This window comes from Centruroides sculpturatus, unplaced genomic scaffold (genome assembly GCF_000671375.1).
Source record: "Centruroides sculpturatus isolate CEXI.00-Female unplaced genomic scaffold, Cexi_2.0 scaffold626, whole genome shotgun sequence".
NCBI classification, from domain to species: Eukaryota; Metazoa; Arthropoda; class Arachnida; order Scorpiones; family Buthidae; genus Centruroides; species Centruroides sculpturatus.
This window is the reverse complement of record NW_019384860.1, coordinates 465357-479549: the sequence shown is the minus strand read 5'-3', so window position 1 is coordinate 479549 and position 14193 is coordinate 465357. Positions and strand designations below refer to the sequence as shown.

Sequence of the window (14193 nt, the reverse complement as noted above, 5' to 3'; positions counted from 1 at the left end):
AGGGAAAGGCCCAGTAGCAATAGAGAGGGTCATGCAAAAAATGGAATATGCTGAAAAATTAAAGGTAATAAAATTTAATTTTTTAATATTATTTTTTACAATAAAAAACAATAACAATTTTAGATTAATTCGATTTAGGGAAAAATCATATCCCTAAATATACTTTTTTTTTCTATCTCTCTCTCTCTCTCTCTCTCTAAAAAAATAGCTTGACTGTAATTATTTTTACATCACAGCATTAGACTTGTAATCTTTTTCCACTTAATATTTTTACCTGACACGAATAACCACGTGATTTGTCACATTTTCTACGCTAAGCGAAAGAACTTAATGCAATAATTCACAAATTGTTACCTTGGATATACACATAATAAAGCACTTGGTGAAAAACTGGCCTTGAACTTCGACATCAAATAAAAAAAAATAATATATATATATATATATTGATGTCCGTACGAAATGGGACCATAAATAATAAATGCATATGATACATCTCCTTCAGTACGTCTTTGATTTATAATGAATTATTATTATTATTATTTTTTTCTGATATCTTTTCATCGCTTGACTGTACAGAGTCTAGCTTTTAAACGTACAGGAGATGTCAACGTGAATATATCACAACTTTTTAGTAAGATCTAGAGGTTTCTCTGATAATGTAGTACATTCTTCAACTACGTCGACTGGTTCTTCACTTTCAATTTTCTCTTCTTCATCAATGGATAATTCAGGTTCTGGAATGGGTGACTTTTTTACAGATAAGTCCATTGGCTTCTCTTGATCCGATACATCCGATAAACAGTCCATACCTAATGGTATACCCTCGGTGGGAGATTTTAATACGGGAGGTATGGGATTAACCAATATGTATCTTTGAGCATATGGAAAAAAGTCACTTGGATATGCGTTGGAATAACCTTTATTTAATAAAGGGCTATTATTTGTATGGAATATTTTCGAATTGATCGATGACATAGTTGATACGGATAATGGAAATGTCATATTTTCTTTCCATTCGAACGATGGACTATTTGAGTCTGGAAGATAACCATTAGATGATGATTTCTGTCCAACATTGTGTTTAGTGATGACATCGTCTGGGGAAGACTGTGAACCGTTTTTACTCGACGTATCACTATCACCATCGTGTCCAATATAAGGTGTTAAATAAGCCCTGGAATTTGGATGCAAATCCCCATTTGATAGTGCGTTTTGTTCGGATAACCTTGTACTTATGTCTTCTTGGCCTTGTATTAAACAATGGATTTTAAACCAGTTGGATCTTCGTCCATACCTGGATCCTACAAGAAAACAATAATAACAGAAATATGTAATTTAAAACCATTCAAAGTATAAACGATTATAACATTGTTATTCAAAGCCAGTTACGAACATTGTTTAATATTCGTAATTGGCTCATTATATACAATATATTAGCATGTCTAATAAGCCGTTAACACGATCGTTAAATTGATAGCCCAGAAGAATTCTTAAATATTTTTTAAGTTTTAAATTTATTTACTAAACTATATCAATACCGCGGTAATAATTTAAGTCTAATCGCAGTCGCAGAGTTTCGTAAGAGTTTAAAAAGAAAATTGATTTCAATTTAGTTTACTAAAATTATACCTGAATCATTTATGATATTCATAGAAGTATACATAATTCGAGGTAAAATAACAAGGGCATAATTTTTACAAACTACTATATTTATCCATTGTTTAGATGAAAATGATAAAATGCTTCTGATCAAATTGATTTGTAACCTGTTCAAAATAATTGATGCTATTTATCATTCAAAAAATAACACAAAATATCTCATACGAAACCTTAAAATCCTTAAAAAAACAAAAGCTGTTAATGCTGTTGCTTGATTTTTCCGGCATTATTTATTTTGTTTTCATCTAAGTAATTGCTACCACTACACTTAAATCTTCAGATTTGTTAGGGAGATATTAAGGGAGTAAAGATCATATCTCCCGAAGCAATAATCCGATTTTCATGAAAATTTCTAGAAATATTCTTTCCTAATACACAATTCTCTCTGCCGAATTTCAGAAATTTTCGACAAAAGGCATAGAAATTATTAAGCTTTAAAGTAGGTGAAATGAAAAAATTGCTTTCCCCCACAATACTAAAATCCATACATTCAGAAAAAAATCCCAACTTTATTTGCATTTTTCGACATTTCAAGGTCCTCCGAAGCCAAAAATGTAAAAATCTTGGGGGAGGGTGTCATACTTTCCCTGTTATATATATAACAGCCGGAAAAATAAAATTCCTTAAAATAATACAAAATTTTTGATATTCAGCATCTTATAAGAACAAAGCATCATTAAAAATAAATTTGCTCGCCTTTCTTTATGTTATAATATATACTATTATTTACAACTCTATTAATAATAGTATAATTTTGCATTCGGAAATTATAACTCTGTGTCTTTAAGTATACTTTATGAAGGCCTCTTATTGTAATATATATTATGATTTATGATATGTTGTGACTTTGAAAATTAGGATACATTGCAGAGAGATAGCATTGATTCAAACCGATTATTACATGATATTTTCAAAATTATGCAAAATAGGAGTGTATATTCAACGTTTTGATGAGGCTAAATAACTAAGTTTAGCTTCGGGCTTATAAATGTTCTATTTTCTAAAATAATAGAGTAAATAAAAATTATTTTAGAAAGAATATGTAAATCATAACCAAGACTTTCTAACGTTAAAGTTTTCTATTTTTATTTTTTATTCTTTCTTAATTTACATTTATATATAAAGATCTCTCTACAACGTCCAATTTTTGGGAATGTTTCTGTTTAAAATACATACAAAATAACCTCCCAACAACGACCATTTTTATGTTTCCATCAGTGACCGTTGTTCACAGGTTTATCTGTATATACATTATATCAATCTATGGACTTATATATAAAAATTCAAAGACGGCATTCTTTTTAAGTTCAAAATTCTAAATGAAAGCAATTTTTCTATTTGTAGAAGAATTTAAATATACCATATAGCATTTATTTAAGTGTTTTTATCCAAATTATATATATTTTATTGTAGATTTTATGCATTTAATATAAAGTTTTAACTACTAAAATTAAGAGGAATTGTTTCTAATTAAGCAATTTTAAAGTAAAAACTAAATATATATCCGATCCAAACACGGTCTAATGAATTCGGATCGTATGAACAAACAGGAAATACGCAACCAACTACACGTGGACAATTTCATTACTATTAGGATATTAATTGAGTAAAAAGGCCCTATATGTCACGCATTATCATGTTCAGAGGCAAAATGACCACCAATTTAAGACAAACCCATAAAATAAATTCTAAGAGTCAGGTTTCTGCGGTTAATCTACGTCAAGATTTATAACCCAAATTCCAGTGAAGGAAATTTTTACAGGCTAAATTCAGGCTAAATTTTATTTTTTATTCGTATTATGCAAAATATATTTTATAAAATATCTTATATAAAATATTAATTTAATATAAAGTATATAAATGTATTGATTTTAAAGAGGTGTAAACTTCTAAGTTTTGATGGAAGAAGGGAGCGAATTTTTTAAAATTATGATAAGGCAATCATAATTAATAACGAAATTTAATATAAATTATAATTTTTATAGAAATTTTTAATGTTATATTAACAATTATAACACGTTTTTATTCAGCTAAATAGGAAATTTTTAGGCATTTTTAATGTGGTTCTATAGCTCAATATAAATTTATATATGATATATAAAACTGTTTTAAGAGCCTTACGAATTTATATTTATCTTCTTTATATATAAATAGTGTAAGATATATGTAATATTTTGTATCCAGAAAGACTGTAAGTAATTTTATCCGAGTAAATTGAACGTATACATTCATATGAATATAGGAAAATGCGTATTGTAATTATACTTATATTATTAAATATTATTGATTTTGATATCTATAAGGAAAAGTATATTATAAAATAGATAATTTCTTTAAATTATTCTTAAATCTAATATTGATGTGGTACGCATGTAGCATTTACGTTAAGCTTTTACAATAGCGTAATTGTATTTTTAAATTAAACATGTAGAGGTAAATTTATAAGGATAAAATTAATTCTTCGAATAATTTTCAAGAGAATTTTACGCTATTTTTATACAAAAATTGCTACTACGCTCTTCGTTTAATAAATTATTTAAAGACGAAAGTAAATTAATTATACAAAATAACATTTCTAATTCATAAAATTAGTAAATGGACTAATTACCTAATAATACGTATGGAATAATTAGTCTAATTACTTAACTTTTAATGCAGTTTAATGAATTTATATGAAGCTTTTGTAACATGAAATTCCATAATATGTATACATATATACATTCGTTACTTCATCTCGAACATATGATAAAATGATATAATAATTAAGTACTGAAATTATAATTTTCTAATTAATTATAATCTAAATATTACTTCTGAAACTTTCAGTGCTATTAAGAAATAAATTAACAGTCTTAGCCTATTTTCCCCCATAAAATAGACTTAAAATAGTTTTGATACATACGCTATGGAGTCGTGCATTTTGTAGTAAAATTTACATATAATTTTTCTTTTTAAAAAAAATAAAATCAGAATATTCTGGAGATCAAATTGACCATTCATGCAATATTTAAGTTGTAAAATAGATAAATAAATTCTTAAGATAATCATATTCAAGTCTGGAATGCCATTAGTTCATTAAGCATATTGATATGCTTCTTTTTTATTATGCCCCTATCTTAGAATATCATAATGTGTATCATCCCTCTTAGAAATTCATTACCTTATAAGTCTATTGCAAGTAAATTCACGCCATATTCGCTTCTGAAATATTTTATTTAACGCATGTAGAGGATTAGAGTTCCATTATCCAATTCAATATAACATGTTTGATACATTATCAGTCAGAAATGACACCTTATCTTCTTTCTTTAAAATCCCTGCAGGAATTACGATGTAACTTTCTTCGGCCTACCACAGGAAGAGATAATCTAGGGGTCATTTTATATCTCAGTCCTCCTCGCCTCTATCTCAATCTTACATACTTGCTCAGTTAACAACAGTTATCCTATTATATTAATCTTACAGGACTAAATGGGATAACTAATACAGATGAATCGCAATTAAATTTACGATTTTATGGTCATTATCGATAACTAATTTAGTTTGGAAATGCTTTAATTACGTTCGACTAATACCTTTAGGCTCGCATAACTAATTAAAATCTTGATTATTTTATCTATACTTATCCGAAAGTATGCATAATTAATGTACTGTATATAAGTAATTTTTTAAAATCTTGGCGAACTTAAGAGCTTCTTCAACTTAATTAAATACAATTTAACCTTATTATCGATAACTAATTTAGTTTCGAATCCTTTAAATGTGTTCGTTTTACAACTTAATATTTTTATATAAATAATGCATAAATATTTAAATAATTAAGATTATTTATAATAGTCCTGACAAATCTGAGATATTCTCAAACATAATTAAATAAATTTAATATTTTACAATCATTATTGACAGATAATTTAGTTCTGAATCTCGCGTGTTCGACTATAACCCTCAGGTAACTAACTGAAAACTTTACCTCTCGCCATACATAAAAACATTACGTATAACTAAATTATTTAAAGCTGTAATTTTTTTTTCTAATATCGCAGATAACTTTATATATTGTTTTTAAATTTATAATTAAGTTAATGGCTGCAGAACAGCTGCAAAATTTGGCAGATAATACCTACAAACAATAGAAAGAATGCGAGAATATTTCACCTATTTATTTATTTTAACCTTAATTTTAGAAGCTAAACGATTAATTTTTCTATTAACAAATTTTCGTGACATATTTATTATTCGGCTTTACAATGTCAACAAGTTAAGATAATTATTATAAAGGCGAGTGAAATATATTAAATAGAAGTAAAAAAAAACCCGAAGTCATTTATTTTATATGTACGTTATTCAGACAATGCTAAGTAAAAACACATTATCTTGTTAAATAGATTATGCAAAAATTAGAATAATAATAATACAAAAAAAAATCTTTATACAGGTGTGTTTAATTGAATAAAAATGATTGTATAATTAATACTGCATTACTTCGAATTTAAAATGCACTTTATCACGTACGGGATTGCTCTTAAATTCAGGTAACTCATAAGATTAAATAAATATAAATATAAATATTTTTTGTTAATTATATTTTATATTAAATATGTTATTAATAATTTTATTCTTTATTAATTATTTTAAATTAAATTCGCGTCGAATTAACATTCAATTTTCTCTGAAAATTCCATCTCAAAAAATGGGGACACTTCTTAAATTGAGAGTATTCTTGGTCAGTATATACGTCGTGAAAATTGTATAATATGTTCTGTTAATTTACATATTATAAACAATTTTAATCCTTAATTTCTGATCATTATTCAACTTTTTCCACTCTGTTTTAAGGGTGAGAATACGTCTTAAATTCGAATTAATATAGTATATAGCTGTATAATTCTGTAGTTGTTATTTAAAAAAAAATTTTACTACATTATTAAGTTATGAAAATATTTCAAGCATACTCCTACATTTGAAAACAATTTGATATCTTTTGATGAATCAGCAGTTTTAATGATATTCACGTTTTAAGATGATGAATGTTGTATTTTACTAATTCAACTCCCCATCTTGTATAGCCTAATTTAGATCTAGTTTAAATGCAAAGAGAACAATTTTAAAATGACAGAATCTCATCACGATCAACTTTAACGTAATGGAAATCTAACTAATGTCAGTAATTGAATGATAACTTTTGATTCAATTATTTATATAATTTGAATGTTTAACCCACCTTCCATTGTCTACACTTATCTTATTTAACCCCAAAAAAAAGGGCTTTACTTATTTCAGATTTAATTGAATTTTCGAATCAAGAACACGACTTGTACTTAAAATACATTAAGATCTCAATTATTATTTCTTTCTGACGAATTAAATTCGAGTTTTGTCTAATTAAATGCTTTGTTTACATTTATTTAAAATTAATTAAATTAAAGAAGTATAAAAGAATATTTTTCTCTTTACTCTTTAAATTATTATTAAAATTTCTTTACCAATATCACACACATGGACACTTGAAACATTACTATAATCCAGTTAAGAATTTCTTTTTTTTTTTCCTATACTTATCGCCTTATCTTTCCACCTACATCTTGATTTAGGCGTTTCTTTGCGATTTTAAATTATATAGTATACAGATAGCTAGTTTCAACTTTACTTTCTCTCATATATTCTTGTCTTCATTAAAAAACATAGAGGAAAAAAAAATATTATACTGTTAAAGGCGTGCAGAGATTTAGTATGATGCGTGAAAGGTAACTTATATATATATATATATATACATATACATGTGATATGGGCCAAACATGAGATACTCTTTTTACAACCCCTCATTTAAGTTACTTGGAAATTGATGTTGGTGTTTTTATCTTTAAAATATCGAAACCTGGATCTTGTTAGTACAATTAAGCGGAACTTAAAACAATACATTAACTTACCGCTCTTTGACATTCCTACCAAAAGACATTTTTTTAATCTACAACTTTTACACGATGTTCTGTTTTTCTTGTTAATTACACACTGGCCATTGTTTTTACACTCTCCTAACGCTGATAAATTATTATAGGTCCTTCCAAAAAATGACTGTAAAAATAAATTTTATTAAACATTTTTAATTATTTAAGTTTTAAAATATTTTTATATTATTTTATTTAAAATATTAAAAAANGATCAATAGACTTGGTGCAAACCATTACTCTCAAAAGTCAAATGACATTAGAAAATATTTAACAGAATATTTTGCAAATGATGGAGCACTGCCCTGGCAGAATACTGCCATAAATTAAATTTTTACTGTTATAAAATGTATATTAATTTTAAATAAAATTTTTAAAAATCAGCACCAATCAAAATTATTCAATTAGGGTTCAATGCTGCACATACACCTAATATAGCGCCCGTGTACTAGAAGCATATATTAATTTTAAATAAAAATGTAAACACTGAAGATCCGTGCTACAAAAACACACCCATAACAAAATAGGAAGATATTTCCACACCTAAACTTAGGTAATAAGTGCAGAAATCTTAGCGAGGGTTGAAAATTGAGGTTACAAGGTCACATTCTAATTATATACAAAATCATTATTTAAAAATTACTATGATTTTTCTTTTTATTTTTAAAGGAAGGATTTATAAGTAGAAAATTCTCGCTTCTCTCTTACCATTCCTTTGATAAATGCTTAAATTTTGACACTAGGTTAGACAGAACATCAATCTGTACAGTTATTTATTGACGTGAGCTTAACAAATGTTCTAAAAAGAGATGCTACGCGTGATTATTGACTAGTCTAACGTAAGCATCTTTATTTAGAGTTCGTAATTTTGCTTAAAAAAACAAGATAAATGAAGATTTTCAAATTATGATACAATGCGTACGTACCATTAGACGAAAATCTTAAATAAGTGGTTTAAAAGTTCGTGTTTGAGCATTTTTATCTTGATGTGAATATAGTTATTTAGTATATAACAGCTTTATATAGTTTGTGAAGTTATAATATCGCTAGTTATGCAATATATTTGCATAAATTTGCCAATGTTGACAAAGATAAACTTCTTAAAATATGTAGTTATATCATATACAACAGGGGGTTCTGCGGGTGTAACATAATGGGTTTCGAGGGTTTTTGCGGTACAAGTTTAATATTAATGAATACTTTTCTTATACCTGAGGACTTTTATTCTAAAATTACACAGTTTTCAGTCAATTTCGACATCCTTTTCTAAACATTTTTTTATTTATTTTCTAGCCTATGACCTAAAGCTCTTTAAACAATGCTGTTGCTTCTGTAATGTCATTGTCCCAGATGTCCATTGGTATGTAAGAAGTTGACACACGAGGGTCTTTAAGTAAAGCAAAGAAAAATAAAAAAATTGACAAAAACTACTTTCTTTCATTTATTCCACTTTCCAATACTAAAATTTAAATTTTAAACGGTTAAAAATTAAATTGCACCAAGTTTTTGTTAAAATTCCCATTCAAAATTCAGTTTTTTAATGCATTTTTTTTTAAAAATCGAAATGCTTTTAACTTTTAAGTCGACTAGAAATAAATTTATTACAGATTTATTTTACTTGACTAATATTTCATTAAATTTTCATGTATGCTGTTCTAAATATTAATCATGATAAACGCCTACATGCGACATTTAATGATGAATTTTGTAGCTAACTACAAAGTAATTTAATATAATTCGTGTTGATAGAAGCATATAATAAATCTACTAACTTTGAATAAACTTACCTTGGCTATAATTTGACATACATTATCAATAATATCAACTGTTATTATTATTATTGCAAAGCAGTACGAATCTAACGGGAAAATCTTTTCTTTTTTTTTGTATCCTTCTCCCCTGTTTTTCCCTCATTCATGTTTATATTAATGCAAATCTTTTTATCAAATCATTTTAATAATAAAGGGCCAATTGTAGTGACAGCTGCCACGAATCTGACACACATTGACTACCTGAAAGACGCCATTAGAAGTCAAAGATTAAAGGTCGATGGTATGTAAGTATAAATGACCCGAATTCGTCACTCATACTGATTTATAAAATGATTAAAAAGGATGTTTAGAATATAAATTCTAATTACGTAGTAAGGAGAGCGGGTATAATTATTACAAATTCTTCTTACAAGGTAGAAACTAATTACTAAACTGGATATAACTATAATTAATAAAATTCTTTTGCCTATCAAACTATACAATCAAAGTATATATATGAATTATAACAATATAAAGATTGATTAAATTTTAAGTATGTTTATTTATTTTTTTTCTTTCTCCTCTCTCCATTTTTACTGTGTTATCGTACTGTACTATTATACACTCGTAAGCTTAATATATTAAAATCAGGACGAGTAAGGATTGTACTTGATTCTATTGTTTCTTAGTCAATAAATATGATTTATTTGACCTCATATTGTTTAGTTTTGGTCAAGGTTTGAAATTATAAAGAAAAATATATATATATATATCTTAAATAAATTCCAATGGGAAGATAAATGATGATTTGATAGCACGATTTGTGGAAAAGTAGGTCAAAGAAGTTGAGTTGAAATTTTTGATAGGTGATTTTACTTTTTCTTATCAACTGTGCCATCAATGATATCATTCTACCGTTTTCCCTTTCACAAATTACAACCTTGAAGTCGTTCGATAGATTGTTTATTATAAATTTTAAATAACTAAATTAACTTTAGAGAAAATTAACCATTTCTCTTTACCTTTGGCTTTACTCCAAAACTCAGAATTGACTAAGAGAACGATGCAATTTTCTGTTTATAAATACGAAAATATTTAAAAACTTAAATATTTAATAAATTGAAGGCTTTTTTTTGAAGGATTTAATTATATTTAAACACTTAAATTAGTAAGTTTTAGAGCTTTAATGCATCGAAACGTTTAAAAAAAAACTTTAGTAGGCTAAGTCGCTCAGTTAATTGCTTCAGATCACAGATTTGAAGCCTTTCTATACTCTAAATATTAAATGAACTAAATGATATTTTAATCAGGACATAAATTAAATTTAAATCATAAATATTTAAAAAAGCATTAATGGATTTATTATGCCTTTTGTATATGAAAATTTAATTAATATTCAATTAAATTAAAATAACGTCGTGCTATAAATTTGATTAAAGTGAAATTTTCCTATCACGTCTCCTGATTTAATGGAACAACTTGAAAATAAATTTCTAAAACGTCAGCTTAGCGAAAAGAGGAATGTTTTAAAAAAAAGTCACTCTCGTTTTTCTTTCATCGAGGGCATCTACAGTAGCAACCCATTTTCAGTCATTCTAAATTACTAAATACAGATTCAGTATGGAGTAATAAGTTCGTCGCGCATTTTACTTGAATAATGTTAACCCAGTTACAAATATTGCACTGAACAGGACTGGAAGAAGTGTTAAGGGATAGCCATAAATTTCCCCCAGCCAGATACCTGACAGGTGAGCTTGGGGTCAGAGCAGTGAGGTCATATGCCGCTAGCCACGAGACGTGATGTGTTTTTGTAACACTGATCTTTTAGTACAATATGGTGCTTCTAGGGGTCAAAATTCCAACAGTGCCCCCTCGTGATCTCTGTTGCATCTTCTAGATACTCATCTTTTTAGTATAGCATGTTTGCTGTGACATTTTCCTGTATGACCTCCTATTTTGACAGATGTTATTTAAAGTGAAAGTAGTCTATATTTATGACGCACATTTCTCGCCAGGGGAATTTATTTCTCGAATTGACAATCGTTTTTTAGAATTTTCTGTCCTTATTCGGATAAAGAAATATCTCGTGCAACTATTTTTTTTTCTTATAAAATACCTTTCGTCTTAAGATGAGCAAGGTTAAAAAAACAAAATTTTTTAAAGGTTGTTTGGTAAGTTTAATATAAAAGCATTTAATCAAGTTAGGGATTATAATAGGCATTATAATATTTTGCAAGGCTTGTTTCTATTTTTTACTTAAAATACTATTAATCTTGTGCAATATCATTATAATTAACGTGATCTTGGTAAAGTAGTATTTTTTCCCTCTTAAATTTTGCAAAAAATATATAAAGTAAAACGTTAACAAACAACTTAAATACTTTTTAAATTAAACTATATATTAACCAAAAATTTAAAGAGAAATAAAGGGGAAAAAAATCCGTTAACGAGATGGAAATTTATATTAAAAATTATGTTAAATTTATTTAATTTATTAATACATTATGATCTATAAAATTTATATTTATTTGGATTATAATATATTTTAAATACAATGCTCACCTTACAACCTTCGCAGGTGAAGGCCCCGAAATGATAACCTGCAGCAGGTTCACCACACACCTTACACAATTGGTTCATCTATAAAATAAATGTCATTAGATTTATTAAAGAGAGACCACAGAAGATAATAAGCTATCTGTATGCTGAATACATGCACACATGACTTACAGTAAACTATTTTAGTTCTATACAGAGAAGTGTTTGTCTGGGAGAATACGTTTATGTAAACATTATACATACAAAGTGAGTATGAAATTTACCTAGACGCAATGATTTACTAACGTTTTAGTTAATTTAAGACTTAAATTGGCTTTCAAATAGCGCTGATAGCAGTTAAATCACTCTAAATATCAAGGTAGATCAGTCTAAACTCAAACTAATCGCGCTTATATCATTATCGATATTATATTAATGATTATCTTTAGCAATATAATAGCAAATATCGCATATTATCAGTTTAATTCTGATACTTTACTACGTATTAACTTCTACTCTCTTAAATCTACCATTTACGATACGCAATTAGTTAGTTTTAAGAGTTAAGAAAATAAAAAAAAAATTAAAGATAATCTATAACGAATCCCGAATCTTAGTGATTAAGTGCGTAATTGTCAATTAATTTTCGTCATTTAAATATGTATTAATTACCGTTAAAAGGGGAGCCATTCAAACGTAAGACGGACGAAGATCCAACATTTGGCGAACACACTACTGCCACCCGAGAGTCATTCTAGTAATCCACATTGTAGCCAAAAAGAACCACTCACTAGCTGGACAGCAGGTGTACAACGGTATGAGATGTTCGCCGGTTTCGCCAACCATAAAAATGTTACAGCTCAAGGTCTCGTGACGTCAAATTGCACACGTTTTGCTGGGTTGCCACCACTTTCACCATTCCTGTATCAAGTCTTCCTTCTCTATTCGGGAAGTGTAACAAAGACCTTCGATTGGAGGTGATTTTTGTTCAAGGACTGTTGATACGCCGCAAGGTAATTTGTTCAGACCATGACAATGCGACTACACCCTACATCTACTTTGTGCTACGTACTAATCCGTAAACTGAGATATAATTAAAGAAAATGTTCTATTTAAAACACTTTCCCTTTCTCTAAATTTAGCATTAATGAAGCATTCAAAAAAATTTCATCATTGATAATACTTAAAAAATTCGTATAATGTCTGTAATATTTACAGATAAAAACAATTAATAATTTCTGTTTCAAACACGCAATCGTAACTTGTTTTAAATTTATCTTTAAACAGATTCACATCTTTCACTTTCGCTGCTTTAACCCAATATATGTATATAAAAAACATGGCAAATTAGCGAAAATGATCGAATGTGTTATTACTGTCTCCTTTTGTAAATTTTCTAGGTCACTTATGGACTGTTAAAGTAAGGGCACTGTACTTTTCAAGGCGATCTTCTTTGCTAGATAAGTTGTATAATATTACCCGAAGCAATCTGGCCTCGAAATGGGGTGGTGCCAATAGAGCTGTCATATGCAATGTTGTTCTGATACCAAAATATTAACCAAGTAATTGGCTTAAACTCTAACTCGATCACATCACCTATAATATAAATTAAAATGAAGCGTGGATATAAGTTAAATAAATTTTAAGAAATCATAAACTAAACCTGTTCCTATCAATTATTAAATTAAATTAACACATATATATATATAAATTAAAATTGTTAATTTTCTTAGATCAAATATAAAAATTAATATCTGAAACTTTAATTTTGTATAAACCTATATATTTTATTAATAGTAAAATTATAATTGTATATTAAACAATTTTTATAGACCTGTACGTATTAAAACTAATTTTTGGAAATAATTTCATTGTTGTATTTTGCGCATTAAGTTTGAAATTATTAAAGCATTTAAATAAAAACTGTTTATTCATCCTACCAATTCTATATAGACTATAAACTATAGATAGACTGCTGTGTGTATTATTTGTAGACCTACATTACAGCTTTTAAGACGTGCAACAGTTTCGCATGCTGAATAAACACTTCGAAAAAATATATATTAGCAACAATAAATAATAATATATGCCAAGAAAAATGACAGCTAACATCTTTAAAACNGATGCGGAGACGAGAAAGTAAATATAAATATTCTAATCCACTTAAATAAATAAATGTATATATGTATATTTTTAATTCGCTTTATAATAAGAACACAGAGGAATGCTTTTTAGGACAATTTCTAGTTGGACTGGCAAAGACGACTTCTAAAAGTCGAGATCCTCCCATTAGTTTTATC

The 14193-nt window shown here is 27.4% G+C and overlaps 1 protein-coding gene across 1 annotated transcript; it reads right to left on the bottom strand.

Annotated features, from left to right (window-relative positions):
* Positions 1 to 181: 181 nt before the first annotated feature.
* On the bottom strand, positions 182 to 12709 carry LOC111630657 (nuclear receptor ROR-beta-like). Its single transcript, XM_023374795.1, has 4 exons — positions 12566 to 12709; positions 11918 to 11995; positions 7587 to 7731; positions 182 to 1301 (listed from the first exon to the last, which is right to left on the bottom strand). The coding sequence occupies exons 1-4, from the start codon at positions 12581 to 12583 to the stop codon at positions 619 to 621; spliced, it is 924 nt and encodes a 307-aa protein (XP_023230563.1). The 5' UTR covers positions 12584 to 12709; the 3' UTR covers positions 182 to 618.
* Positions 12710 to 14193: the final 1484 nt, after the last annotated feature.